The following is a 27,282-nucleotide window of genomic DNA, read 5'->3' on the forward strand; positions in this document are numbered from 1 at the left end:
CTGGTATAAGTTTTCCAGGGCTCAGCGGGGCTGCTCAGAGCATGGGCTGGGCCCGGGTTGCTCCAGCTGGGAGGAAGCAAGAGGGAGTCAGACCGAGAGCTGGAAGCTGCACGGGCAATGAGCACTGTCCCTGCAGGCTTCCCAGCTCCTGGGGCTTAGAAACAGGAGCCCCCTCTCCCAAGCCTGCCAGGGGAGGGGCCAGGTAAGTGTGTCCAGCCCTGACGCGTCTTCACTGGCAACGTGGCTTGTGAGGTCGCGGCAGAGCGCGGGGAGAGCGCTCTCACAGCTCTCTAAAAAACCCACCTCCATGAGGGGCGGAGCTCCCAGCACTGGGGCACTGTCTACACGGGCGCTTTACAGCGCTGAAACTTGCTGCGCTCAGGGGGGTGGTTTTTCACCCCCCTGAGCGATAAAGTTGCAGCGCTGTAACGTGCCAGTGTAGACAGGCCCAATGCTGCAGTGACATAGCCAGTGACGGGTGACATGTCAGGCAACATCCCAATCTCAGCTCTGGGGACACCACACACCCAGCACCTCGTTCCGGCCCCACTTCCCAAGGGCTAACGTCAAACAAAATGTACCTGTGCAGGAGCCTGGGAGGATCCCCCCCACTTTTGCAAGTAGGTGTCGTGGCGTCTAGAGCCAAAGAGGCTATTTCCCAGAGTGGAGTTCAAACCTGACCGTCCGGCCCGGCCCGAGCAAAGCTAGGGGTGTGACGCGAGGGAAAGCTGCTGTGGGTTGGGGTATTGCTGGTAAGTGTCCTGCCACCGGCTTGGGGCTCTGGTGAAGAGGCACCAACACCGGTTCCATGCACAACTCGATGTAGAACGTGAGCCCTGATGGCTAGAGCATAAAGCGCAGGGGGCTGCCCGGTGGATGCGGGCGCAGGATCAGCTGGAATATTTACAGCACTCTAAGTAGTCTCACTTCAGTGTGCCAGGCTTGGATTCTGGTCTATTCAGGTGCTTCTACTGTGGCGTTTGGCAACCCTGGTAGCCGCCAATCTCTGCAGTCTCCTCCGTTTATCCACAGCACAGGGGCACTGGCTAGTTCTGAGATGTCTGTGCAGGAAAAATCTGTAATAGGTAAAATATGGGAGCTTTTATTTTTTGCATAATTTTCTATTGGGTGAGGCCACAGATTTCATTCTAAATCTCCCAACTTCCCCTGGGGGAGCCCCCAGCGAGCAGCCGGCCTCTGGCCTGGCTGAAGAAATGGGCTGGATTTCTTTATATTTTCAAAGGCGGCTGCAACGATGGCAGGCCAGATGCCACTCTTGCCCTGGCTGCAGGCATAAGCTAAGAACTGACAAACTTGTAGCTGGAGACCAGAGCAGGTCACCTGTTTGTTAGTTTTGCTCAAAATAGGTATTAGACTTATACAAATGTATTTACTGTTTAGACTCCATGAAATGCTTGTAAGTTGCTGCTGGCATTAATCTTATTTGCAGTGCGTGGATTCCAGGGAATAGAAAATATGTAAGTTTTTGCTTTATAACTTTGAAAATGTTTGCCCTGCACTTGTGAACCCAGGCATGGGCATCATCCCCCCACCCCCTCCAGAAGGACTATCAGAATCAGATGGGCCATTAAGGAACTTGCAATACAAAGGATTGGTTGATGGCCCTATGGGGCTTGGAAGCTGAAGGAAGGTAATAAAACAAAGCCACAGGAAAATTTTCCATCTTTTTGTTTGAACTCTGAAGGGTCCGAGACTCTAAACTGAAGCCAGAGATCCCCATGGGCTGCCTCCTGGGTCCGCCTTGAAAGACACTTTGAATTGACAGATCCCTGCAACTCTGTTGCTTTTAGGATTTAGATGGTAACTTATTGGTGTGTATGTGAGCCAGGAGTTCCCATTTGAAACTGGTTTGGTGAAATCTAATGATAGAACCCACCACCAGGTTGGGGTGTCTGCCCTGTTCTTGGCTGTCTGCCCTGAGGTAGGTGCTTATGGGCACAGCCGCTCCAGAAAGTGTCAGGTTTCAGAGGGGTCACTGTGTTAGTCTATATTAGCAAACATGAGGCATCCTTGTGGCACCTTAGAGACTAACAAATGTATTTGGGCATAAGCTTTCATGGGCTCGTGGGTTCTAGTCTAGCCCACGAAAGCTTATGCCCAAATAAATGCCTTAGTCTCTAAGGTGCCACACGGACTCCTCGTTGTTTTTCCAGAAAGTGTGACAACGGTCACAGATTTTGAGTGCCCAGTGTGAGACCCATGAACCCTGATTTTCAAAGGTGCTGGTTGCCCACAAGACTGTTGCCAACTCATGAAATTTGGTGTTTGTTCCCCCTCTAGGCCTAGTGGTTAGCAAAAGTTCAGGGCCCTGCAGGTTGTTTCTGTTAGGAGGAGAAATTGGTGATGGAGCCTGGTATCTCGGGTGCAACCCTGTGCATGTACAAAGATTGAATAAAGTCCACATAAAAACAGCCAGACTGGGCCAGGCCAAGGGTTCATCTAGCCCAGTGTCCTGTCTTCTGACAGCGGCCAGTGCCAGGTGCCCCAGAGGGAATTAACAGAACAGGGAATCAAGTGATCCATCCCTGTGGCCCATTCCCAGCTTCTGGCATTCAGAGATTTAGGGACACCCAGAGCATGGGGTTGCATACCTCACCATCCTGGCTAATAGCCATTGATGGACCTAGCCTCCAGGAACTTATCTAGTTCTTTTTTGAACGCAGTTATAGTTTTGGCCTTCACAACATCCCCTGGCAAGGAGTTCCCCAGGCTGACTGTGTGTGGTGTGAAGAAGTACCTCCTTGTGTTTGTTTTAAACCTGCTGCCTATTAAGTCCTGTTAATAAGTCCTGTTCCCCTGAACACAGCAGGAATGGAACTGTAGGAGACATTTTATTTGCTCACAGCTCCGAGCCCCTTTCAGACAGCACTCTGCCCAAAAGCCCTCCACTCTCTCTAGGCTTTCATGGGGCCACAGTGCCGGTGCTTGTGTTGCTGTGTGTGGTGCTTCCTTTTCTCTCATCTTCTCTGATCTTTCTGCCTCTTTCACAGACACCCAAACCTTCATAAAACAATAGCCAGTGAAAACCCTTCCGCCCTTGTGTGGCTTTGTTTTGGGTGGTGACATGCCTGAGTTTGAGGTGAAGGCTGCTGTTGTTTCAGCCACCTGGGTCCATAAAAGAGCTGAGTGGCTTCCTACCTGAAGGGACGTGGTTATGCACAACGTGCTCTTCTGAAAGCCCCAGGTCCCAGAGTCATGGGATTAGGTCAGACTCTCAGTTTTCTTTAAGGGTTCCAGCTCTAGTGGTGGTGGGTAAAGCCTGAAAATGTGACCCCTAAAGGCACCAGCATCAGAAGGCCAATAAAAGGACCCACATTGATTCTTAAACTCATCTCATGTTTCTGGGGGCCCTGGCTCATGACTTTTAATGGTTGTGGTGACAAACCGGACACTGCCACAACTCTCTCTGGAGCCCCTCGGGCTGTTGGGGCTCAGTCCCTCGGGACGTCCGGCTCTGGCTGCTCCCGACACCCCCAAGGCTCCCAAAGTGAGTGGCCGGTTCAGATAACTCAGCTGTGACCTCTCTGGGGCGCTCTCTGCCGGGGGCTGTGTGGGCGCAGGGCGGAGACGCTGGGGCCGGGGCTGTGTCTCCCCCGGGGGAGCCCCTCGGTGCCACCTGGTGCTGGGCCAGAGGCCCGTGGCACGCAGGGCACAGGGGCCAATGCAGCTGCCCCACTTGTGCCCCCCACAGGGCAGCCCCTGACCGTGCCCCGCCTCCCCGTGCCCCCAGGCTCTCGAGGGGGGCGGGACCAGGTTGGCAGTGAGGGCGGAAGTGCTGGCAGTGTCCGGCGAGGGGAAACAAAAAAAACCCTCCCCCTCTGCCCGCAGTAAAGATGGCGTCTTGCCCATCCCGGAAGTGCCCTCACGCTCCGGCCGGAAGTGGCGGCAGAGAGGGCGGAAGTGGGCCACACGTGGTTTCCGCGTGGCCGGCGGAGCAGCTGTTGTGCCTCGGGATGGGCAAGGCCGGCAGGCTCCGCTCCGGGGCCGCCCGCAAGCTCCAGCGCTGGCGGAAGGGGCACAGCAGCGACAGCAACCCCGAGAGCCGCCGCCACCGCCTGGCCGCCCGCAGCCGCTTCTTCAGCCGGCCCGCGGGTGAGCGGGGGGCCGGGCCGGGCCGGGGTCGGGGGCACAAGCCGCCCCGTCCATCTTCACACCCTGCTCCCCCTGGAGCTGGGCCCCCAGGCTGCCCCCTTCCCCGGGCCTCCTGTGGAGCTGGGTGGTGCAGGCTGGTCCCCCGGGGCGCTTGTGGGGAGACGCTGGGGCCTGCGGGGGGTGGGGCGGTCCCTGGGCTCTGGCCCCAGGGCAGCGCTGGGGGTGGGGCGCAGCATGGGGCTGGTGCCGGTCTCGGGGCAGAGGCAGGATGGGGGAGAACCGACCTGCACGGTGCCGTGGGGCCTGCTGCTGGGCGGTTGGCTGGCAGCTGTCCCCGATGGAGGTTGTGTGGGAGGATCGGGGCTCTGGGTCAGGGCCCGCCAGCCTGTATGTCTGTGCGGAGCGCAGCGGTCCCGATCCTGGCTCTGCGGCCAGTAGAACCTCGGAGAAGGTGATGCAAAGCCTGTCGTGGGGGGCCGCGGTCCCTGGGCTTTACGAACGCCAGGAAAAGGGGCTTGGGTTACAAACCCCTGGGGGTCGTGAGCGCCTGGGGGAGTGCTGGGAGCTGGACCTGGCACCAACTCCTGTGCTGAGCTGCGGGAGGCCGACGCACGGACCGAAACCCCAGGTGCTGCGGGTAACGCTGGCTGGCATCCCCGCTCAGCTCGGCTAGGGAAATGCTGCTCTGGCAACGCACAGTTACCTGCCGCAGCCCAGGCCGCAGGTGGCGAGAGCCGCACGCTGCCTTGGCCGGAATCCGAAGCAGAGCGGGCACTGCAGGCATCTCCGCATTGCACTGGCTAGGAGATGGTGACAGGGTTCTTGAGTTCCAGGAGCCCCCCTGACACCGCACAGGGGGAGGAGGCTGGGCTGGATGGACTGGCCTGGGGTGTCTGTACCCCGGTGAGCCCCCTTATAGACCCTCTGGTGCCTCGGTCGCTGCTCTGCCTCCTTGGGGGTTCTCGTTCCACACGCTGGAGATCTCTGACCCAGCCAGGCCATCAGAGGGACACGCTCTGCAGGCCTGGCCCGGCCCGGAGGCCCTCTGTGAGGGCGGGGGTTTGGAGGATCAGGGCGCTAGCCTCGGGGAGGGGGGGAATTCAGGTGTTTGTCTGGCCGGCCCTGAGCATGTGTCCCCCACAGAGAAGAGTGACCTGACTGTGGATGCGCTGAAGTTGCACAATGAGCTGCAGTCGGGGTCCGTGCACTCGGAGCAGGCAGGCCAGGGCGCCCAGCTCTGCATGGAGGAGGACGACGGAGCCGCTGTCACCGAGAAGTCCTCGCGCACCTTCCTGAGCGGCTTGAGCGACTGCACCAACCTCACCTTCAGCAAAGTGCAGCGGTTCTGGGAGTCCAGCTCCGCCGCGCACAGAGAGGTGGGCGGGGCGCTCCACTTGGGAGCGAGGGAGACTCTGGCCTTTGCCTCGGGGGAGCGGGGTGCTCTGGGGCCTTCCTGAGCACGTTGCCCCTGCCCTGGCCCGGACGCCGCGGAGGGGAAGAGGGGCGGGGCGGGGCGGCGTGTTCTGGGGCCAGGTTCTTGCCCCTGCCCTGGCCCGGATGCCGCAGAGGGGGTCGGATGGCGTGTTCTGGGGCCAGGCTGTTGCCCCTGCCCTGGCCCGGACGCCACGGAGAGGGAGGGGCAGCGTGTTCTGGGGCCAGGCCCACGTCCTGTGGTGCTCACCCGTCCCCTCCTGCGCGCTCTCCGCAGATCTGCGCGGTGCTGGCTGCGGTGACGGAGGTGATCCGCTCGCAGGGCGGCACGGAGAGCGAGACAGAGTACTTCGCTGCGTTGGTGAGTGGCCGTGTGTGTGGGGGTAGGTCTCGGCTAGAGGTGGGGAGCAGCCTGTGGCTGGCCCCGAGTGTGCCCTGTGCTGGGGGGCTCTGGAAGGGACCGTGACCTTCCCTCTGCACTGGGCTGTCGCAGGGTAGCTGGACGGGCTGCGTACGGCCAGGGGCTGCGGGGGTGTCGGTGAAGGGCCCAGGGGACTGTGGCAGCAGAGCTCTGGCTAGGAGTGCCAGGAGCTGACCCCCGCGCAGCACCCCTGGCTCCCGGGGCAGGGGGGTGGGTCGTTCAGCGAGCCGGAGGTGAAGCCGTCAGGCAGTGTGAGTTCCAGGGACATGCTGGACTCTGCCATGCTGTGCTGGGGGGGGTCCGGCCGGGGGTCTCGGCCAGGCGGCTGCAGTCCATGGGGGCTGGGGATCCGTGAGTGGGCTTGGTGCACCCCAGAGCTGGGCTGGCTGCGCTGCCATCCCTGCCATGGAGCGCAGCTGGGTCGTGGATGCTCCGTCACCCGGCCCGGGGAGCTCCCGGCTGAGCCTGGCAGCGGGGCCCCCCCGTGCTCACCCCGGCTGTGTTGCCAGATGACGACGCTGGAGGCCGTGGAGTCGCCGGAGTCGCTGGCTGCTGTCGCCTACCTGCTCAACCTGGTGCTGAAGCGGTGAGTCGCCCCTGCCCACGGGTTACTCTCGCTGCCCCGGGGGGGGCTGGCCGGGGCCCAGGCAGAGCAAGGCAGAGGCCGGGGATGGAAACAAGGTGTAGGGGACAATGCAGGGTGCTGCTTGCAGGCCGGCAAGGCTGGGGGAAGGTGTGGCGGGGGGGGGGGGTGCATGGCTCGGGGGGCAGGGCTGCAGGAAGCATTGTAACAGGTGCGGCTTTGAGCCATGGGGCCGTGTGGCTGCTGATGTGCTGGTGTCTCCGAGTCGAGCTGGGGCAGGGTCACCCCCTCAGGGGACCCCTCAGCCCATGTCGGAGGGTCCCACTCACAGGGGGGGTCTCACCTTCCAGCGCCGGGGTGGGGAAGGGCTGGGAATCACGGCTGTGTCTCGGGGGGGGGGGGGGGCAGTGCAGCTCATCTCCCATTGTCCCCCCTCCCCGTTGCCGGGCCCTCAGCCGGGCTGACACCCTCCCTTCTCTGCCCGCAGGGTGCCAGGGCCCGTGCTGATAAAGAAGTTCTCAGACACCTCCAAAGTGTTGATGGGCATCATGGCCTCGCAGGCCGGCAGCGGCCCCTCCTCTGCCCTGCGGTGGGTGAGTGCCACCAGCAGGAGGCGGGCAGAGGGTCACTGGGATGCGGCTGGCTCAGACTCCCTGCCCTCAGCGAGGGTGTGAGCAGTACGGGGCCCATCCCCTTGTGCTGAGCCTGGGGGGGAGGGGAGGGGTGTGTGTCTCCCCCCAGCATCCTGGGTTCCTGCCGTCCCTGGATGGGTCAGGCTGGCGGGGGTGCTTGGTGTGGAGGAGGGGCAGTCTGACTTTCGGGGCTGGGGGCGGGGGTCAGGCGTGCGGGGGAAGGGCAGCCTGACCTGCGGGGGGAGGGGGCTGGCAGTTGCCCCGGCTCCGGAGGGCAGCACCGATACCCGTGTGTCTCTGTTGGTCTCTCCCTACAGGTGCTCTCCTGCCTGGCCACGCTGCTGCGGAAGCAGGACCTGGCAGCCTGGAGCTACCCCGTCACGCTGCAGGTTTACCATGGCTTGCTCAGCTTCACGGTCCACGCCAAGCCCAAGGTGAGCCCAGCGGGACCCTGTGGGGTGCCCCCTCCTGCCCCCCAGCTGGGGCCCTCTGGCGCTCTGCCCCAGTCTGCAGGGTCTCGCTGGTGCCTCAGCCCTGGTCTGTGCAGTGCCCTGGGCGTGGGGGTCCCAGCCCTGCCTCCCCGATCCTTGGCAGGAGGCTGCCCGGGGCACCGCCACTCACCCCGCTCCCATGCTCGGCAGGTGCGGAAGGAAGCCCAGCACGGCGTCTGCTCCATCCTGAAAGGCAGCGAGTTCCTGTTCGGGGACACGGCTCCCACGCACCACCCAGCTGCGCAGTCCACAGCCCGGTTCTGTGTGCAGGAGATCGAGAAGTCCGGAGGTACGGGGGGGACGGGACGGATGGACGTGGGGTGCACAGCTGTGGGGGGTGCATGGGGGCCTGGCTGGGATGTGGGGCGCACTGCTGTGGGGGGTGTATGGGGACCGGAGGGGTCGTGGGGTGCACTGCTGTGGGCGGTGCAGGGGGACCGGAGGGGGCGCGGGGTGCACAGCTGTGGGGGGTGCATGGGGACTGGAGGGGTTGTGGGGTGTACAGCTGTGGGGGGTGCATGGGGGCCTAGCTGGGATGTGGGGAGCACTGCTGTGGGAGGTGCAGGGGGACCGGAGGGGCTGTGGGAGGTGCAGGGGGACCGGAGGGGCTGTGGGGGGTGCAGGGGGACTGGAGGGGTTGTGGGGTGTACAGCTGTGGGGGGTGCATGGGGGCCTAGCTGGGATGTGGGGAGCACTGCTGTGGGGGATGCAGGGGGACCGGAGGGGCTGTGGGAGGTGCAGGGGGACCGGAGGGGGCACGGGGTGCACAGCTGTGGGGGGTGCAGGGGGACCGGAGGGGCTGTGGGGGGTGCATGGGGACTGGAGGGGTTGTGGGGTGCACAGCTGTGGGGGATGCAGGGGGACCAGAGGGGTCGTGGGGCCACTGGGCAGCTGCTGGGGTCTGTGCTGGGCTCTTTGGCCCCCGCGCTGCTGCTGCCCGTGAGCTGCGCTCGGTGGGTTCGGTGCTGCACTCTCGGGGCCCAGCAGCCCCTGGCAGAGGGGTTCAGTCAGGGGGGGCTGTTCTGTGTGTTCATCTCTGCCCCACTCCCCAGGTACCAAGGAGGCCACCACCACCCTGCATGTCCTGACCCTGCTCCGGGACCTGCTGCCCTGCCTGCCGCTGGCCGTGGTGAAGACCTGCTGCGAGACCCTGCTCCGCGTCATGACCCTCAGCCATGTGGTGAGCAGCCGGCCGGGCTCCCGGGAGGGAGGGGACCCGTCACTGTCCTCGGGCCCCCAGCCCTCCTGCTCCCTGCCGGCCCGGCCCAGCTCCGCAGGGTCAGGCAAGGGGGCCCTGCAGGGTACGGGGAGCGTGCGGGGGACACCTGGACTCCATCTGGGACAACCCCGCCCCTTCCTGCTGGGGGGGATCTGCCCAGGCCTGTGGATGGAGGGGCCCAGTGGGGCGGCGTGTTCCCCCCTCGCTTCTAACACTGTGTCCTTTGCAGCTGGTGACGGCGTGCGCCATGCAGGCCTTCCACAGCCTCTTCAGTGCCAAGCCTGGCCTGGCATGCCTGTCTGCCGAGCTCAACGCCCAGATCATCACCGTGAGTGCAGGGGGCGGGCGGGCTCATGGGGTGGGGGCAGGGCAGGCTGACGGGAGGGGGGTCACGGGGTGGGGGCAGGGAGGGGTGGGCGAGGTCATGGGGTGGGGGCAGGGTGGGCTGAGGGATGGGGTCATGGGGTGGGGGGAGGGCAGGCTGATTGGAGGGGGGGCACGGGGTTGAGGGCTGGGGGCAAGGTCACGAGGTGGGGGCAGGGTGGGCTGAGGGGAGGGGTGGGGGATGGAGGGAGGTGGGCATCTTTCACTGAGCCCGCCCTGCCCTGCCAGGCCCTGTACGACTACATGCCCAGCGAGAACGACCTGCAGCCCCTGCTGGCCTGGCTGGCCGTCATGGAGAAGGCACACAGCAACCTGGCCAGGTAATGGGCTGGGCCGGGCCTGGGGTGGCGGGGGCCCCCATGGGGGAGGGTGCGGGGGGCCCTGGGGACGAGGGGGTGGCGGGGGCCCCCATGGGGGGCGGGAGGTGCAGCGGCGGGGACCCCTGTTGGGGGAAGAGGGGTGGGGGCTCTCCCTGGTGCTGGACCCTCTCTCTCTTGCAGGCTGCAGAGGGACCTGTGCTGGGGGCACCTCCCCCGCCTCTTCACGGCTGCCGTGAGCTGCCTCCTCTCCCCCCACCCACAGGTGCTGGCGGCCGCAACGCAGACGCTCAAGGTACCATGAGCAGCTCCCCTTCCCTCCCCCCCTCCCCCCGGCCTGGCCTGGCTGTCCTGGGGGGTGGCTATTCCTGCCCCCCCGCCATGGGGCACCCGGCTTTGCTCGGGCAGGCTGCAGTGGAGCGCTGCATGCTGGGATCTGCCCCGCTGCAGCCTGCTCCCTTCCCTGGCCTGCATGGGGCTGAGGGGCGTGGCTAATCCCTCCCCTCGTGACTGCCCCCTGCAGGCTCTGCTGAGCGAGTGCGTTGCTCCCCACATGGCCGAGCTGGGGCCCGTTTCTGCCTCTGCCTCCGGACCCGCCTCCCACGTCTGCAGGATGTTCAGGTGAGTGGGGCCCGCCTGGCTGTGGGGCTGGGCCTGCCTCGTGGCCCCTGTCCCGCCCCACCTCCGGGCTCTTGGGCCTGCCCTGCGGGGAGCCCCGGTGTGGCAGGTGCAGGCGCTGTCTGTGCCCTGGCGGTGCTGAGCCGGTGCTCTCTCCCGGTGCAGGGCGGTGGAGGAGGGCTTGACGTACCGATTCCACGCGGCGTGGGCCTCCGTGCTGCAGGTGCTGCGGGCCTTCTTCGAGGTGTGCGGGAAGCAGTGCCATCCCTTCATGAGGAAGGTAAGGGGGCCGGGAGAGCCTGGGTGCGGGGTGCCCAGCATGGTGAGTCGGAGAGGGGCCTGGGCTCAGGGCTCCAGGGCTGGGCCTTGCAAATGCTTCCCACGATACAGAGGCTGCTGAGAGCTGGTCGGTGGTGCTGGCTTCCCAGACGTTGGCATTTGGGTGGCGAGCGGGTGCTTAAAGCCCCGTCCTGGGCATCCCAAGGGCCGTTCCCGGCGTAGCAGGGTGGAGAGGGAGTCCAGCAGCGGCTTCCCAGACCCGGGCCGGCCGACGCTGCGTCAGCTGGCCCAGAGGGGGAGGAGTGTGTGCATGGCACCTTGTCGCTGTGGCTAAGGGGCTGCATGTCTCCGTGGGCCGGCTCTGCCCTTCCCTCCCGGGTAGAAGGGGGTTCCAAGCGCTGTCCTGGGGCCAGAGATCTCTGGGTAGGCTTGCTCCTGCCTCCTCAGTCCACCCAGGCTGGTGCAGGCTGTGCTCTTCCTCAGAGGTGGCTGCATTGGCGCTCGGGGACGGGATCTGCTCTGAGAAGGTCTCGGACTGTGGCCAGGCGTGTGAGTGGGGCAGGGGGACACACACCTGCCCGTGGGCGTGGGCTGCTCCCCGGCCCAGGGGGCCTCTGGGAGGATTCCGTGTGACCAGCCCATCTCTGCTCTGCAGTGTCTCCAGTCCCTGTGTGACCTGCGCCACTCCCCACACTTCCCCCACACCAGCGAGCTGGACCGGGCGGTGGGGGCTGCTGTGGCCAGCATGGGCCCCGAGGTGCTGCTGCAGGCTGTGGCCCTGGAGATAGACGGCACAGAGTGAGTACGACCCTGCCCGCGCGCGGCTGCGCCTCCCCCTCCTGCAGACAAACAGCTGGACCGGTCCAGGGGCCGGATCCCAACAGGGCCTCTCACAGCGCTGCAGGGGCAGGACTCCTGACCAGGCCTCTGGCCCCAGCAGTCCCTGTCTCTCCCCGGGGCTCCCTGCAGCGAATACAGCCAGGCCAGACGCGGGCTGGAGGCTTGTGCTGTAGCTTTGAGTGTTTCCGGGGACACAGGCAGAGAACTGGCTATTAGTCCCCTGGCCACAGGGGCTGGAAGCCCATTGCCTCGCCCAAGGGTGAAGGTAACAGCGCAGACCCTTCCTGGCAGCCCAGCCGCGCTCCAGTGAACCCCCACGGTCAGGCTCCTGAGCCAGTTCCCAGGTGTCCCAGAGCCCCAGGGTCAGTGCTGCGGCCCAGGAGGAAGAGTGAGACCCCGCGGGGGCCTGGCCCACGGAAAGGGTCCCTAGGACCATAAGAACGGCCACACTGGGTCAGACGAATGGTCCAACTTCCTACTATGCTGGGGGGGGGGGGGGGGAGGGTTCAACCCCCGCTCTGCCCCAGGCCCCACCCCCACTTCACCCATTCCCCCAAGGCCCCAGCCCCTCCCTGCCTCTTCCCACTCCGTTCCGCCCCCCAGTGCCTCCTGCACACCTCGGAACAGCTGATCCCCAGTGGGCGGGAGGAGCTGGGGGGGGGGTGCTCCAGCCCCGGAGTACCCACAGAGTCAGTGCCTATGAAGTGAAGGAGTAAATAACACTTATTCACTTTCTCCACACCAGTCATGATTGTATAGAGCTCGATCATATCCCCCCTTAGTCGTCTCTTTGCCAAGCTAAACAGTCCCAGCCTTTTTAATCCCTCGTACGGAAGCTGTTCCATTCCCTTCATCACTTTTGTTGCCTTTCTCTGCATCTTTCCCAGTTCTAATCAGGGTTCCCTCTAATTTTTCCCACCCATGTGCGGAATGAATTTTATGTGCACCAATGTGGAAGTGACCTGTGACACATCACCTCCATATTGGTGCACATCACAAAATTCATGTGGCAGGCGTGGGGCCAAGGGGTATGGAGTGTGGGAGGGTGGGGCCGGGGATGAGGGGCTCCGGCTGGGGCTGCGGGCTCTCGGGTGGGGCCAGGGATGAGGGACTCCAGGCTGGGGCAGAGGGTTGGGTGCAGGGGGTGAGGGCTCCGCTGGGGGTGCGGGCTCTCGGGTGGGGCCAGGGATGAGGGACTCCAGGCTGGGGCAGAGGGTTGGGTGCAGGGGGTGAGGGCTCCGGCTGGGGCTGCGGGCTCTCGGGTGGGGCCAGGGATGAGGGACTTCAGGCTGGGGCAGAGGGTTGGGGTGCGGGGGGTGAGGGCTCCGGCTGGGGCTGCGGGCTCTCGGGTGGGGCCAGGGATGAGGGACTTCAGGCTGGGGCAGAGGGTTGGGTGCAGGGGGTGAGGGCTCTGGCTGGGGCTGCGGGCTCTCGGGTGGGGCCAGGGATGAGGGACTCCAGGCTGGGGCAGAGGGTTGGGGTGCAGGGGGTGAGGGCTCCGGCTGGGGGTGCGGGCTCTCGGGTGGGGCCAGGGATGAGGGACTTCAGGCTGGGGCAGAGGGTTGGGTGCAGGGGGTGAGGCTTTGGGGTGCAGAAGGGTGCTCTGGGGCTACAGTGGGGAGAGAGGACTCCCCCCACCTCTCTCTCCCCGCAGCAGCACCTGGGCTGGGGGGGGAGGTGGCAGCTCTGGGACTGCAGGACAGGTGCCCTTCCCCTGCCCCCAGCAGGTCTGGGCTGGGGGAGGGCCGCCCTGGCCACATTTGGGGTCTGGGGCCGCCCCCGGGGGAAGGCCGTGGCAGGTTGGGGGCCAGGCTAGGTGGGGTCTGGGGAAGGGGTGCCCCTCCCCTGGCCATGGCAGGTCCCCAGGTGGGTTCCCTGGGCACCTGTGCGGCTGTGCAGCTTACAGAGAACTTAGGTTTTAATATATCTTTTTGAGAGGGGACAGCCAGATCTGCAGGCAGCATTCATGGTGTGAGCATGCCCTGGATTTATATAGTGGTGTTATGATAGTTACTGTCTAATTATCTGTCCTTTTCCTAATGGTTCCTACCATTGTTCGCTTTTTTTGACTGCCGCTGCACATTGAGTGGATGTTTTCAGAGAACTATCCACGATGACCCCAAGATCTTCTCTGGAGTGGTAACAGCTAATTCAGATTGCATCATTTTGGATGTATAGTTGGGATTGTTTTCCGATGTGCATTGCTTTGCATTTATCAACATTGAATTTCATCTGCCATTTTCTTGTCCAGTCACCCAGTTTTGTGAGATCCCTTTGTAACTATTTGCAGTCAGCTTTGGACTATCTTGAGTAATTTTGTATTGTCCACAAACTGTTTACCCCTTTTTCCAGATCATTTATGAATATGTTGAATAAGACTGGGCCCAGTACAGCCTGGGGGACACCACTATTTACCTCTCTCCATTCTGAAAACTGACCATTTATTCCTACCCTTTATTTCCTATCTTTTAACCAGTTACTAATCCATGAGAGCACCTTCCCTTTTATCCCATGACCCCTTACTTTGCTTAAGAGCCTTTGCTGCGGGACCTTGTCAAAGGCTTTCTGAAAGTCCAAGTACACAATATCCACTGGATCCCCCTTGGCCACATGCTTGTTGACTCCCTAAAATAATTCTAGTAGATTGGTGAGACGTGATTTCCCTTCATAAAAGCCATGTTGATTCTTCCCCAGTATATCATGTTCACTGATCTGTGTGTCTGATAATTCTGTTCTTTACTACAGTTTCAATCAGTTTGCCCGGTACTGAAGTCAGGCTTAGCGGCCTGTAATTGCCGGGATCACCTCTGGAGCCTTTTTTAATAATAGGTTACAGACGACAGTTAGTAGTCCGGCTATTTCACATCTGAGTTGCTTCAGAACTCTTGGGTGAATCCCGTCTGGTCCTGGTGACTTATTACTGTTTAGTTTATCAATTTGTTCCAAAACCTCCTCTAATGACACCTCAGTCTGGGACAGGTCCTCAGATTTGTCACCTAAAAAGACTGGCTCAGGCGTGGGAATCTCCCTCATCCTCAGCTGTGAAGACCAAAGCAAAGAATTCATTTAGTTTCTCTGCAACTGGTTTGTCTGCCTGGAGCGCTGCTTTAGCCCCACTGTTGGTTTGGCAGCTTCCTGCTTTCGATGTATGTAATAAAAGGTTTGGTTTGTTTGAGCCTGTGGCTAGTTCTCCCGGTCGCTGGTCCAAAGCCGGGGGCGAAGCACGGATCCCGCGGATCTGTGACGGCGGCAGGAGCGCCCCCTGCTGCACCTCACCGGTGTGTTCCCCTCCACAGGGAGACGCTGGATTTCCCCCGCAGCTGGCTCCTGCCGGTGATCCGGGACCACGTCCAGGGCACGCGGCTCAGCTTCTTCACCAGCTATTTCCTGCCCCTGGCAGCCACCCTGAAAAGCAGAGGTAACTAGCGGGGGTGGGGGCGGCCCCCAAGCGAGGCTGGGGAATGCGGGGCCCGTCCCCAGGAGGTCATGGGGCACAGAGCCAGCATGGCCCCCACGGGGCAGGGCAGGCAGATGGGGAGCACTGGCTGAATAAACTGCACCCCGGCCCATCTCCTGCTGCAGGTTCAGAGGCCGTGGTCTGGGTGCTCTGCTCCTCAGGGGCCCTGAGATCAGGGTCTGGTGGTGCCTTTGCTCTCTCAGACCCTGCTGCCCCCCGGCAGGTGGCCCCGGGACACTCCCAGGGCTCCCCCTCCCCTGGGTTAACTCGCAGGTCGCAGTCTGTGGGTATCCACGTAGGGAACGGGAACTGGAGGGTGGGCGCTGCCGTGTAGCCGAGGAAGGTCTAACGCGACCCGGGGCTGGAAGCTGGCGCGAGATACAGCGAGGCAGGAAATCAGGCGTGGATCTGTGCCAGGGCAGGAAATTAACCCCGGAACATCGCCCCGGGGCGGGTGGATTCTCCGTCGCTGACAATGTTTAAATCCAGGTGATCGGCTCTGGGGTCATTGCGGGGCTGGTGTCTGGCCTGAGCTATCCAGGGGTCAGACGAGAGGATCCCCGTGGGTCCTTCTGGCCACAGGGTCTAGGAATCCGCTGCAGCCCTGACGTCTCCCTTGTCTCTTTGCTGCAGCCGCGGAGCTGGCCCAGGCCGGGAAGAGTCTGGAGTCCAAGATCTATGACACGCTGCAGTGGCAGGTGAGAGGCTCAGGTCGTGGGGCTCCCGGGCGCAGGGGCCTGCAGCTCGGCTGGCTGGATCCTCGCGAGGGGCGGCTCTGCCGTGTCAAGCTGGTGTCCCCTCCGCTCCTTCACTGCCTCCTTTACCTTTCAGATCTGGACCATGCTGCCTGGCTTCTGCACCAGGCCAACGGACGTGGCGGCCTCCTTCAAAGGGCTAGCGCGGACGCTGGGCACGGCCATCAGCGAGCGGGCAGACCTGCGGCTCACCGTCTGCCAGGCCCTGCGCACGCTCATCAGCAAGGGCTGCGAGACGGGTGAGGGACGGGCCCTGGGGTGCCCCGTGCAGGGGGACTGAGCCACTCGGCAGGTGGAGGGGCACGTTGCTGGGGCAGGCACACACCCTTCAGCGGCCTGGGAGCCGCAGTGCGGCCCAGTCTCCAGGGCCTTCAGTCAGCCCTGAGCCCCCCAGGGCCCTGGATGCCCAATGGTCTTTCCCATCCTGGCTGGGGGTCCCCCCTAGATCCCAGGGTTGTGGGAGGCCCAGTGCCTCCTGCTGTGAAGGTGCCAGGCGTGAGCAGCTGGATCCCTCTGGCCGAGTGTGGGGCGGTGGGTGAGTCCGAGGGCCCCGGGCGCAGACCCTCACTGCTCTGTGCACCTCCCCAGACGCCGAGCGGGCGGAGGTCGGCCGCTTCGCCAAGAACTTCCTGCCCATCCTGTTCAACGTGTACAGCCAGCCGGGGGACGCTGGGGGCGGCGCAGCCCATCGGCGCGCCGTGCTGGACACCATCCGCACGTACCTGACGATCACTGAGCAGCAGGTGAGGCGGGGCGGGGGCCCGGACGAGCCCGGCGGGGCGGCGTAGGGCAGCGCAGTCAGCTGTAACGCTGGCACGGCCCCCTCTGCCGGGGGGACCCGATGGAAACAGCTCCCCACGGGGCCTGCCGCAGAACCAGCTGCTGGCGTCTAGGCACTGCGGAGCCCAGGCCTCGGGGCGCTGAGTGAGCATGGCTGGGAGGTCATTCCCCCTTCCGGGGCCTCGCAGGGATGCTGTGCTGGGGAGGAGCCCACCCCAGAGAGGTGTTGAATTCCCTGTGGAGCCCCTGATCCCAGGCAGCCGCTCTGCAGCAGGGCCCCCGGCTGGCGAGGGGCTCGGCGAGGACCCTGGGGGGCTGCCTGAACCGTCGGCCTTGCTCGGAGGCTGCCGCGTGCTCGCCGCCCCCTGCAGGCCAGAGGGCAGAGCCGTGCTGAGCGGGGGTTACGGGGGTGGGGGCCCAGTGCCTGAACTGACCCCGGGCCGGCGGCTCGTCCCCTCCTGCAGATGGTGTGCGGGTTTCTGGAGAAAGCCAGCGAGAAACTGACCGGCCCCGAGAGCACGGAGTTCACCAGGTAACGCCGGGGTTAGTGTGCTGCCTGGACACAGCCGAGCTGCTGGGGGGCGCTGGAAGGGACCTCCCCGCCACAGACTTACCCTGCTCCCCCTTCCCGCGGGGTGGGTTGTTTGCCCTGCTGGGGCTGGGGGGCTGCCTCTGCTGGTGGCTAGGAACGTCTCACTCGCGGCGTCGGTGTGGCCCTGGCCAGGGTATGCCCACTTGTTCTTGGTGCTGCTGGGCGGGGGGGCGCAGTGCTGAGACTCCAGCCCCCCCAGCAGGGAGCCGGGCAGAGTCCTGGGCATCCCACCTCCCCTCCGCTAACCTCCCTCTGCTGCAGGCTCTCCATCCTGGACCTGATCGTGGCCATGGCGCCCTACGCCGACGAACCCTCCCTGGGCGCTCTCTACCGCACCATCCAGTCCTCCCTGCAGGTGAGTCGCCCAGGCGGGAGCCGCGGGGCAGGGGCTCTGGTGCCTCCCGCGTGCTGGGGCGGGTGGGGACTGGGCGCCCTGCGAGGGCACCAGTGCGGATCGAGGTGCTTCCGGCTCCCCAGTCCCTCCGTCCCTCGCTGCAGTCGCCTGGCCGGCCTGCATGAGGCTGGGATGGAGGCAGGCTCACTGGAGGGGGCCAGGCTCCTGACACCTCTCCCTGGGTGCGGGGAGTGGAGAGGCTCTGCAGCCGGGTGCCCCCAGGGCAGGCACGGGGGTCTCTGGCTGAGGCTCGCTCAGTGGAGTGGGGGGAGAGGTGCGGGCGGGGGCTTGGCTGACGCCGTCTGGTGCCGTCTCCCCGCAGAGCAAGGAGCACGGGGTACAGAAGAAGGCGTACCGCGTGCTGGAGGAGGTGTGCGCGGCCCCCCGGCTCCCCTGCCAGGCCTTCGTCCGCAGCCACCTGGACCAGCTGAAGAGAGATCTGCTGGGCTCCCTGCAGAGCGCCGCCTCCCCGGCCAAGAGGGTGAGCCCCCGTGGGGGTGGGGGCAGAGCACTGGGGGAGGGAGGGGGCGGAGCGCCCGGGGACAGGCTGTGGGGGGGAGGGTGCGGAGCACACAGGACAAGCTCAGGGGGAGGGGAGGAGGAACCGGTGGGTGTGGGGCAGAGGGCATGGCCTGGGGGGCGGGGGGTGCACAGGGGTGTCTCTGGACCTGACGGTGCTGTCCTGCTCCCCTCCCCCAGCCGCGGCTCAAGTGCCTGTTCCACATTGTGAAGCAGCTGACGGCTGAACACGAGGACTTCGTGGTGGCCCTGGTCCCAGAGGTATGGGGGGGTCACGGTTCGGCCCTGGGGGGGTTCCGGGCAGGATGGCACACGCTGCCGGGCTGTTCTGTGGGAGCGGGCTCCCTGCAGAGTGCTGCTAAAACATGGTGCAAGTGCGGGGGGGCGCTCTGAGGCAGGCGCGGGGTGGGGGGTGCTGGCGAGGGGGGCACGCGCTGGGGGACGGGTGCTGGTGAGGGGGGCCAGGCGCTGGGGGGGGTGGGCGCAGGGCCGCGGGTGCTGGGTGGGGGGGCAGACGCTGGTTCTAATGGTGTTTGTGCCGCCAGGTGATTCTCTGCACCAAGGAGGTGTCGGTGGGGGCCCGGAAGAACGCCTTCCTGCTGCTGGTGGAGATGGGGGAGGCCTTCCTCCGCTTTGGCCCCACGCCGCAAGGTAAGGCGTCCCCGCCCCCTTCCCTGCTCTGGGCCTGCTCTGGGCCCTCTGACTTCTGCCCCCATCCATGCCACGGCCTCTCCAGTGCTAAATCCACCAGTCCAGCCACATAGCTGCTTCCAGCCCCCTCTGCGGGAGGCCCTGCCTGCCCCTCCGTCCCGGCCCCATGGGGCGCACAGGCCTGTCCTGCACAGCCCCGGTGGCCAGTACGCCTTCCAGTTCCCTGCCCGTGCTGCGGGCTGCAGTGGGGCCTGCCAGGGCCGGGCACCAGGGCTGGCCTGGCGGAGGCCCCCAGCTGAGCCAGGAGGCCTTGGAACTGCCGCGGGGGGAGGACTGAGCTAACCCGGGGCCGTCCCTTCCCGCACAGGGGCCATGCAGCGGTTCCTGCTCCTGGTCTACGCGGGGCTGACGGGCTCGGTCACCATGATCAGCTGCACCTTGCTGGCGCTGACCCGCCTCCTCTTCCAGTTCAAAGGTGAGGGGCTCGGTGGGGAGGGGTGGGAGGGGCTGGAACCCCAGCTGCTCCCTTCGACGCAGGGCTGAGCAAGGGGTGTCTGACCTCCTGCGGCTGGGGCAGCCCTCGGGCACCTCCGCTGGCGCTCGCAGCCGGGCCCGGGGGTGGGAAGTGCCCTAGCAGCTGCCATGAGGAGCACAGTCAGTGCCTACTGCGAGGGGCGCTGAGGCCAGTCAGAAGGCGGGGCTCGAGGGAAGGCCCCACCCCATGGCTAAGGGGGCTGCGGCTGAGCCCAGGTGGTGATGGGCGAGCGTGTTCTGAGCCAGACTCTCTCCAGCTTTCTTCCCCGGCTCCACCCCCAGCCTGGAGGGGCCGGGGGGGACCCCGCTGCCCGGCCTAAGCCCTGTGTCTCTTGCAGATCACATGGGGCTGGCGGTGGCAGAGCAGTTGCTGCAGAACGTCTGCCTGCTGCTGGGCTCGCGCACGCGGGACGTGGTCAAGGCGGCCCTGGGCTTCCTCAAGGTGGCGCTGCTGCTGGTGGACGCCCAGCTACTGGCCAAGCATGCCCAGACGATGGTGAGTGGGGGGGGGGGGGGGAGCGAGCCTGGCCTGGGGGCCTCCAGAGAGGGAGCTGCTGCATGATGGTGCAGGGATGGGGAGGCCTGGCTGGGGGGTGCTGAGCAACGTCTGAGGGGTGGGGCCCATGGGCAGGGGGAGATGGTGCAGGAGTGATGCGTATCGTGGCGGGGGAACACGCATGCTGTCCCTGGAGATCACAGCGGGGCCCGCACACTCTCTTGGGGGGGATGGGGGGGCACGCTGTCCCAGGGGTGGGGGGAAGGGGATGGGGGGCCACTGTCCCGGGCACTGGGGGTGATGCGCTCTGTCCCGGGGGGTGGGGGGAAGGGGATGGGGGGGCTCAGTCCCGGGCACTGGGGGTGACGTGCTCTGTCCCAGGGGGTGGGGGGAAGGGGATGGGGGGGCTCTGTCCCGGGCACTGGGGGTGACGCGCTCTGTCCCAGGGGGTGGGGGGAAGGGGCTGGGGGGGCTCTGTCCCAGGCACTGGGGGTGATGTGCTCTGTCCCGGGGGGTGGGGGGAAGGGGCTGGGGGGCGCTGTCCCAGGGGGGGATGTGGGGCCACTGTCCCGGGCACTGGGGGTGATGTGCTCTGTCCCGGGGGGTGGGGAGAAAGGGATGGGGGGGCTCTGTCCCGGGCACTGGGGGTGACGCGCTCTGTCCCGGGGGGTGGGGGGAAGGGGATGGGGGGGCTCTGTCCCGGGCACTGGGGGTGACGCGCTCTGTCCCGGGGGGTGGGGAGAAGGGGGTGGGGGGGCTCTGTCCCGGGCACTGGGGGTGACGCGCTCTGTCCCGGGGGGTGGGGGGAATGGGGTGGGGAGGCTCTGTCCCGGGCACTGGGGGTGACGCGCTCTGTCCCGGGGGGTGGGGGGAAGGGGGTGGGGAGGCTCTGTCCCGGGCTCTGGGGGTGACGCGCTCTGTCCCGGGGGGTGGGGGGAAGGGGATGGGGGGGCTCTGTCCCAGGCACTGGGGGTGATGCGCTCTGTCCCGGGGGGTGGGGGGAAGGGGCTGGGGGGCGCTGTCCCAGGGGGGGATGTGGGGCCACTGTCCCAGGCACTGGGGGTGACGCGCTCTGTCCCAGGGGGTGGGGGGAAGGGGATGGGGGGGGCTCTGTCCCAGGCACTGGGGGTGACGTGCTCTGTCCCGGGGGGTGTGGGGAAGGGGATGGGGGGGCTCTGTCCCAGGCACTGGGGGTGACGCACTCTGTCCCGGCAGCTGGAGGCCGTGGGGCGCTTGACGGACGACATGAGGCGTCACTTCCGCATGAAGCTGAGAAACCTCTTCACCAAGTTCATCCGGAAGTTCGGGTGAGGGGCCGGGGAGTGGAGGGGGCGGCGGAGCTCTTGCTCGGGGGGCGCTGCCCACTGCTGAGCCTCAGGCCAGCGGGTGAGGGGGGGTCTCCTGCACCGGGGGCGTATGGGGGGGGTGTCGATGGGGGGCTGTGCCAGGCCGGGGGTTGCTGAACGCTTGCTCTGCCCCTAGCTTCGATCTGGTGCGGGGGCTGCTGCCCGCCGAGTACCACAAGGTGCTGCTGAACATCCGCAAGGCCGAGGCCCGGAGCCACAAGCAGCGAGCCCTGAAGCAGGCGGTGGCCGCGAGCGAGGAGGAGGCGCCAGCGCAGCCCAGGGGAGACAGGTACTGAGGGGAGGGCAGCCCGTTAGCCCAAGGTCCGGCGTGTGGGGAGCGTCTGCCAGACATGGCGCTGCCTGGCTTGTCCCTCAGGAGACATGTGGGGCGGGGACACCTGGGCCCAGGGCTGGGTTCCTCAGGAGTTGGGGAGGGGGGTGAATCATGCCCTGGGGCTGGCGCTGGGGGGGGTGTCTCGCCTTGGTGCTGGGGGGGGGTGTCTCGCCCCGGAGCCTGTGCTGTGGGGTGGCGCAGGGCTGGGGGGGTGCGGGGCTGGGAGGGGTTGCGCCCTGGGCCGGTGCTGGGCGCTCTGCATCGGCCTGGCACAGTACCCTTTGCCTGCTGTCTCCCATCCCAGCGTGGAGGAGCTCCTGGCCGACTCAGACTCGGAGCAGGAGGAGGGCGAGAGGCGTGGCAGGAGAGAGCAGAGGAAGCAGGCGCGGCAGAAGAGCCAGGCCTGGCTGAAGGAGGGCGAAGGGGACGAGCCCCTCAACTTCCTGGACCCCAACGTGGCCCAGAGGGTGCTGGGTAAGGAGCGGCTCACGGGGCCCAGCATTGCCCGTGGCAGGACGTGGCTGTTTCGGCTGGGGGACCTTGGCCGTTGCCCCTGCTGTCTAGGCCTGTGCACGCGGGCTGGGCTTTGGGGGGCTGTGCGCGGTGGGGTTAGCCATGGCCATGCCAGAGCTGGGGGTGAGTTGGGTGGCTGGCCATGTTCCCAGCCAGGGCGCCTCTCGGCTCGAGCCGCATCTGCCCCGGGCTCGCTAACCCCTCCGTCTCTCGGCTGAACCAGCTACGAAGCCGGGCGGCGGCAGGGCCAGGGGAGCGAGCCATGACTTCAAGGTGTCGGCGGATGGGCGCCTGATTATCCGCGAGGGCCCTGAGGACGAGGACGACGAGGGAGCCAAAGGTACCGACCGGGATGGGGAACGCAGGGCCCGGCTCCCCCACACCTCCCGAGGCTCAGCGGCCTGCTCCGGGTTCTCCTCCTCCCACCCAATGCTCCACGTCAGGCCGCCCCCTCCCTGCCCCAGTGCCCACAGCTGGCAAGCTGTGTGATGGGGCCTGGGCCCCGGAATGTCTCCTGGCCCTGGGTGTAGGGTCTGGTGTCACCCCTCTTCTGGGCACATTGCAGCCTGGGCAGTGCTGGGACAACCTCGTGCCGGGCAGGGGGGCTCTTGTGAGCTGTGGGGCTGCCTGGCCACACCCACCTGGTGACGTGGGGCAGCCATAGCAGGCAGGTCTCCCCTCCTGGCAAAGGCGCCCTGGGGCCCCCCACACCCCTGCTGGATACACTGTCAGTCCCTGAGCCACCCTCCGTCTGGCTGGGCCTGGGCAGGAGGTCCCAGCCCCGGAGCTGGGTGGGTCTGGGCCCTGGCTCCCGGCTCTGACCCGGCTGTTCTTTGCTCCAGGAGTGGATGAGGAGATGGCCGACCTGATGCAGGAAGTGGGGATCCGGAGCGTAAGTACCGGCGCTGAGCGCTTGCCCCCAGGGCCGGGTAGGGCTCGGGCCAGTCACGCCCTGCGGTCCCAGCGGGGGCTTGTTCCAGGGGAGAGGCTGGGACCCAGGGCAGGGGCACGGCCTTGTGGGCAGGGCCTGCTCGGTCTCACCAGCAAAGCCGATCCCCATGGCGGGGGCGGGGGAGCCGGGGGTCCCAGCTGCTCCGCTGAGCTGCCCTCTCTCTGCAGAAGAAGGCTCAGAAGCGCCGGTTCCGGGAGGAGGCGGAGGACGAGGAGCCGGAGGATGGGACTCAGACACACTACAAAGGTGACCCCAGGCTGCGCGGTGCTACCTGCAGCGTGCGTGGGGGCCGGCCGGCTCCCCCAACCCCGCGCGGCCGGCCGGCTCCCAGAGAGCGGGGCGTGCCCAAGGCATCAGCCTTGGCTTCCGCCCCCGCTCCTGCGGCTGGTCCTGGGTCCTGGGTGGGTTCTGGATCCCCTCAGGAGCGCTGGGCTCGAGGCCTGTTTCAAAGGCTGAGCTCAGTCACTGACACACCCTGGCAGCCCCGGGGATCGCCCCCACCTCGCCCGCGCCCTGGGGCAGAACTCGGGTGTGGGATGCCCAGCTCTGTGCTGGTTCCTGCCTCTCGCCCTCTCCTGGGCAGGGAGCATGAACCCCCCCATCCCAATCTTGGCCCCGAACTGCATCTGATGCAGGTTTGCTGCTGTTTTTAGCTGGAGGCTCCGGCATCCACCGGCGGCTGGGCGCAGGGCCGGCACTTGGGGCAGACTACAAGGCCAAGGTAAGGAGTCCACAGGCTCTCAGGGGGGCGGGCTGGGGGTGGAGCGAAACAGATCCTGGTGGGGATGGGAGGGTGTCGTCCCCCACAGCTGCAGGGCCCCATGTCCAGGGGCTTTGGGGTTTGCCCTGGCAGGGAGCAGATGGCAGGGCAGCGCTGTTGCCTGGCGCCCCCTGTTCGCAGCGTGTGGGGCTGGCACACAGCTGCGGTGCTGCCCGAGGCCCCGCACGTGGCAGGCAGAGTCGTCTGGGGGGCGGTTTCCCAGCCTGGAGCTGCAGCTTGCGTGGATGCCAGCATGTCCCTGGCCATGGGTGCAGGGGGCCCTGCCTGGGGGGGCCCTAGGGCGCGTTCCCTGGGATTGTCTCGCTGCCCTCGCAGTCTTCTGGCCTGGCTCCCTCCCTGGAGCAGGTCTCGGCAGTGTTGGCACGGCCCAGCAGCCGCACCCTGAGCCGAGGGTGGGTCTGCAGCCCTGCTGCCTGGTTCTGGAGGCGCGGTGAGAGGGGTGGGGCAGGGCCCCCGCTGGCTTCCTGGCTGCTTTGGGGCCCCCTGCCCAGGGCTGTCAGCATGGGGCGGGCTGGTTCCTCATCCCCCCGTGTGCTCCCCAGACAGGCCGAGGTGACGTGAAGAAGAAAGGCCGGCTGGACCCCTACGCCTACATCCCGCTGAACAGAGCCAAGCTCAACCGAAGGTGCGGCTGGGGGTCACCCAGGGTCGTGACGACTCTGAGGCTGGGGTGGAAGTGGAGCGAAGCCAGGAGCAGATCCCTGGATCCCAGTCCCGGGCCTGCTTCAGGCCCCTGTGCTCCATAGTGGCTGCGCATGACAGGACAGCAGGGAGTTCCCGCCAGCGCCCCCTGCTGGGAGAGCCCGGGAGCTCCCCCCCACAGCCAGCTCCTACCCCCCTCCCCACAGCACCCCCTGCTGGGAGAGCCCGGGAGCTCCCCCCCAGCCAGTGCCCTGCCCCCCTCCCCACAGCGCCCCCTGCTGGGAAAGCCCGGGAGCTCCCCCCGCCAGCTCCTGCCCCCCTCCCCACAGCGCCCCCTGCTGGGAGAGCCCGGGAGCTCCCCCCCACAGCCAGCTCCGACCCCCCTCCCCACAGCACCCCCTGCTGGGAGAGCCCGGGAGCTCCCCCCCAGCCAGTGCCCTGCCCCCCTCCCCACAGCGCCCCCTGCTGGGAAAGCCCGGGAGCTCCCCCCGCCAGCTCCTGCCCCCCTCCCCACAGCGCCCCCTGCTGGGACAGGCCGGGAGCTCCCCCCCAGCCAACTCCTGCCCGCCTCCCCACAGCGCCCCCTGCTGGGAGAGCCCGGGAGCTTCCCCTACAGCCAGTGCCCTGCCCCCCTCCCCACAGCGCCCCCTGCTGGGACAGGCTGGGGCTGGAGTCACCGGGAGCTCCCCCCACAGCCAGCGCTCCTGCCCCCCTCCCCACAGCGCCCCCTGCTGGGACAGGCCGGGAGCTCCCCAGCTCGGTGGCTTGCTGTGAAGCTGACTTCGGGCAGTGCCCGCTCTCACCTGTGCCCTCTGCTCCTTCCCCTCCCCAGGAAGAAGGCGAAGATGCAGGGACAGTTCAAGGGGCTGATGAAGGGGGCCCAGCGGGGTGCTCAGACCGGCCGCAAGCACCGCCAGAAGGAGCGTCGCGTGTGAGGCTTTGAACGCCCCTTCCCCCCACGCCCCCACCAGCCTCGAAGACCCTCCCAGGCCAGACACTGTTCCCTGCCCACCCAGAACCCCGTCTGCCCTTCCTGGGGCTGGTGGTTCTGGGGCAGGGCGGGGGCTCAGCGTGGCCCAGGCAGGAGGAGATGGACACTGGCTGTGCGAGGTTCGTGGGGAGCCACCAGCGCCCCCCTTGTTCCGAACACTGGTGGGCTCGCAGCTGGGCCCTCCGTTTTGGGGAGGAGGAAGCTGCCTTGCCACGGAGCCAGGCTGGGGACCAGTAACTGGCTGCATTGCACCAGCATGGTGAGAAATAAACACGGTGCCCACCTCACGCTGCTCCCTCGCCATTCGTCCCGCCAGCAGGGCCCTGCCCCGTCACCTCTCCCCGCACTCTGATGTTAACCCTCCCCCTGTGGCTGGTTCCAGCCTCCTGCGGCCCCCCCATCCCATGCTGTGCTCAGACCCAGGGTGGGTTCGGCTGGTGCCCTGCGCCCATGGGGCCTGGAAACGGGAGGTTTTATCCTGGCCCAGTGACCTGCCCTGTCACTCTGGGGCGTGGCTGGGCAGAGAGCAGCCCTGGGGAGGCTGGGGGCACTGTACACTCACTCTGTTCTCGCCCGCTGGCTCGTGGGGCTGAGAGCCCGGCTGCCGGCCAGTCCCCACCACCCCATCCCCGCCTGTCCCAGCTGGCGCTGCTCGGGCATGGCGTGTCCCATCCCTGTGCCAGGCCCCGGGGCCTGTAGGGCGCTGGGCTGGGCTGGCTGCAGGGGCTGATGGTGACTCTGCTGGTGCCAGCGTTCGCCTCGCAGCAGAACCAGGGTCTGGTCCGCGCCCGGCCGGGGCCGCTCTAACCGGGCTGGACTCAGCTGCTCCGAGCCGGAGCATTGACCCCCGACCCGTTACTGCCCCAGCCGGTGCAAGCTCACGCTGCTCCGAGGCCCGTGTGGTCTGTTAGCCCCTCGCCCTCTGAAGCGGGCAGTAGACGCCGCTGGGCTGGGACAGGAGAGGGTGGGGACGAGCTGAGGAATGTCTCCGAAAGGCCTCGCAGCCCAGCCAGGGCCGAGCTGGGGAGCCGAGCCGGTCAGTGCACCAGGGACCAGAGCGGGTCTGGGTCAACTAGGCCACTCGATGCGTCTGCTTCGCTCAGTGGCAGCGCCGCCCCGCAGCAGCCTCGCCAGCCCGCTGTGCCAAAGCAAAGGAGCCCACAGGTCCCCCATCCTAACCCAGCATCCAGCCTTGGGCCCGCACGAGCCTAAACCCCTGTGCTCACAGGCAGGGAACGGGAGGACCAAGGGGGCCCCCCGGGCTGAGGCCCGTGACCGGGAAGTGAGTAGGGCAGGCGGCCAGACGATCCCAGCGTGGGGCCTGCACCTCATGCTGCCTGCAGAGGGAGGCAACAACCCCCCCCCCCCCCCCCCAGGTTGCTGCCAGTCTCGTGGGGGGAGATTCCTAAGGGGACCAGGTAGCCCCTTTGCAGGGGAGCAAGGCCCATGGGCCGGGCCCCTGAGAGGGGATTCTCTGGGGAGCCTCAGAGCCCTGGCCTGGGTCCAGCTCTCGCCAGCTCTGATGCTTCAGAGGCAGGAGGAACAACAAAATCCAGACAGGACCCAGGTAATTGTGCAGTGGGTCTTTCCCTCCTTGGCCAGCACGGAGCCCCCGTCCTGTCTTCTGGACCCAGCAAACGTGCTGTGATGGAGCCATGTGGCCCGGGGGGCACTAAATCCCCCTGTTTCTAACTGCCCCAGGCCAGGCCTGCTCCAGCCACACTGCTGCTCTGACGGCATCTAAACCTGAACACAGGGAGCACCCCAGCGGGTTCACATTGCCCGATTCCTGGACACCCACTACAACCCCCTGCTGCCCCTTTATCTGTTCCCCTGGGCGTTGTCTGTGGGGTGCACCGGGATCGCCACCATGGCTAAGACTGGGCCCCCCTTGCCCGGGATCCCGTCCCCGAGCCACTGCCAGCGGCTGCAGGATGGCCCCATGGGTCAAGTTGGCTCAAGCCCCGAAGCAGCAGAGGCTGTCGCCCACCTAACCCTGACTACGTCCCCTCGTAACTCGGTTCTGCTTGGTAGAGGAATGTCCGGTGCTGCTGGGAGCCTGCTGGGGTGTGAACCGGGGCAATGGTCTGCATTTGCCGGGGGGGTTAAAGCTGAAATCGAACAAACTCGCCGTGCCCAGTCGGTAAGTGTTGTGCCGGGGTGGAATCGACTCGGGTTACCCCTTCCCTGAGGCCAGGAAGCTTTGGCCGTGGACAG

At 66.1% G+C, this 27,282-nt stretch overlaps 1 protein-coding gene across 3 annotated transcripts; it reads left to right on the forward strand.

The window, feature by feature from the left end:
- The first annotated feature begins 3,974 nt into the window (after window positions 1–3,974).
- RRP12 (ribosomal RNA processing 12 homolog) lies at window positions 3,975–25,010 on the forward strand. Of its 3 annotated transcripts, XM_065407730.1 has the most exons (34): window positions 3,975–4,113; window positions 5,257–5,489; window positions 5,822–5,905; window positions 6,475–6,551; window positions 7,036–7,141; window positions 7,498–7,614; window positions 7,822–7,960; window positions 8,724–8,851; window positions 9,120–9,218; window positions 9,503–9,594; window positions 9,775–9,886; window positions 10,115–10,212; window positions 10,375–10,489; window positions 11,144–11,286; window positions 14,625–14,746; window positions 15,419–15,483; window positions 15,617–15,779; window positions 16,129–16,283; window positions 16,785–16,852; window positions 17,174–17,267; window positions 17,629–17,787; window positions 18,006–18,086; window positions 18,371–18,476; window positions 18,844–18,951; window positions 19,349–19,506; window positions 20,722–20,813; window positions 20,989–21,141; window positions 21,491–21,660; window positions 21,923–22,039; window positions 22,542–22,591; window positions 22,819–22,897; window positions 23,305–23,372; window positions 23,975–24,057; window positions 24,907–25,010. In XM_065407730.1, exons 1-34 carry the CDS (start codon window positions 3,975–3,977, stop codon window positions 25,007–25,009), a joined length of 3,876 nt encoding a protein of 1,291 aa, XP_065263802.1. In that variant the 3' UTR covers window position 25,010. The 3 variants fall into 3 exon arrangements, with proteins under 3 accessions (XP_065263802.1, XP_065263803.1, XP_065263804.1); XM_065407731.1 differs by lacking the exons at window positions 6,475–6,551; window positions 7,036–7,141; XM_065407732.1 differs by lacking the exons at window positions 6,475–6,551; window positions 7,036–7,141; window positions 7,498–7,614.
- The last annotated feature ends 2,272 nt before the right edge of the window (window positions 25,011–27,282 follow it).

The sequence above is a fragment of the Emys orbicularis genome, chromosome 7, assembly GCF_028017835.1.
Source record: "Emys orbicularis isolate rEmyOrb1 chromosome 7, rEmyOrb1.hap1, whole genome shotgun sequence".
NCBI classification, from domain to species: Eukaryota; Metazoa; Chordata; order Testudines; family Emydidae; genus Emys; species Emys orbicularis.

Excerpts from the sequence above, each read along its gene's own strand:
- RRP12 (XM_065407730.1), top strand. The coding sequence starts at position 3,975 with ATGGGCAAGGCCGGCAGGCTCCGCTCCGGGGCCGCCCGCAAGCTCCAG. Across the intron at positions 9,595-9,774 it reads GCACACAGCAACCTGGCCAG|GCTGCAGAGGGACCTGTGCT; the intron begins GTAATGGGCTGG and ends TCTCTCTTGCAG. Across the intron at positions 21,142-21,490 it reads GCGCAGCCCAGGGGAGACAG|CGTGGAGGAGCTCCTGGCCG; the intron begins GTACTGAGGGGA and ends CTCCCATCCCAG.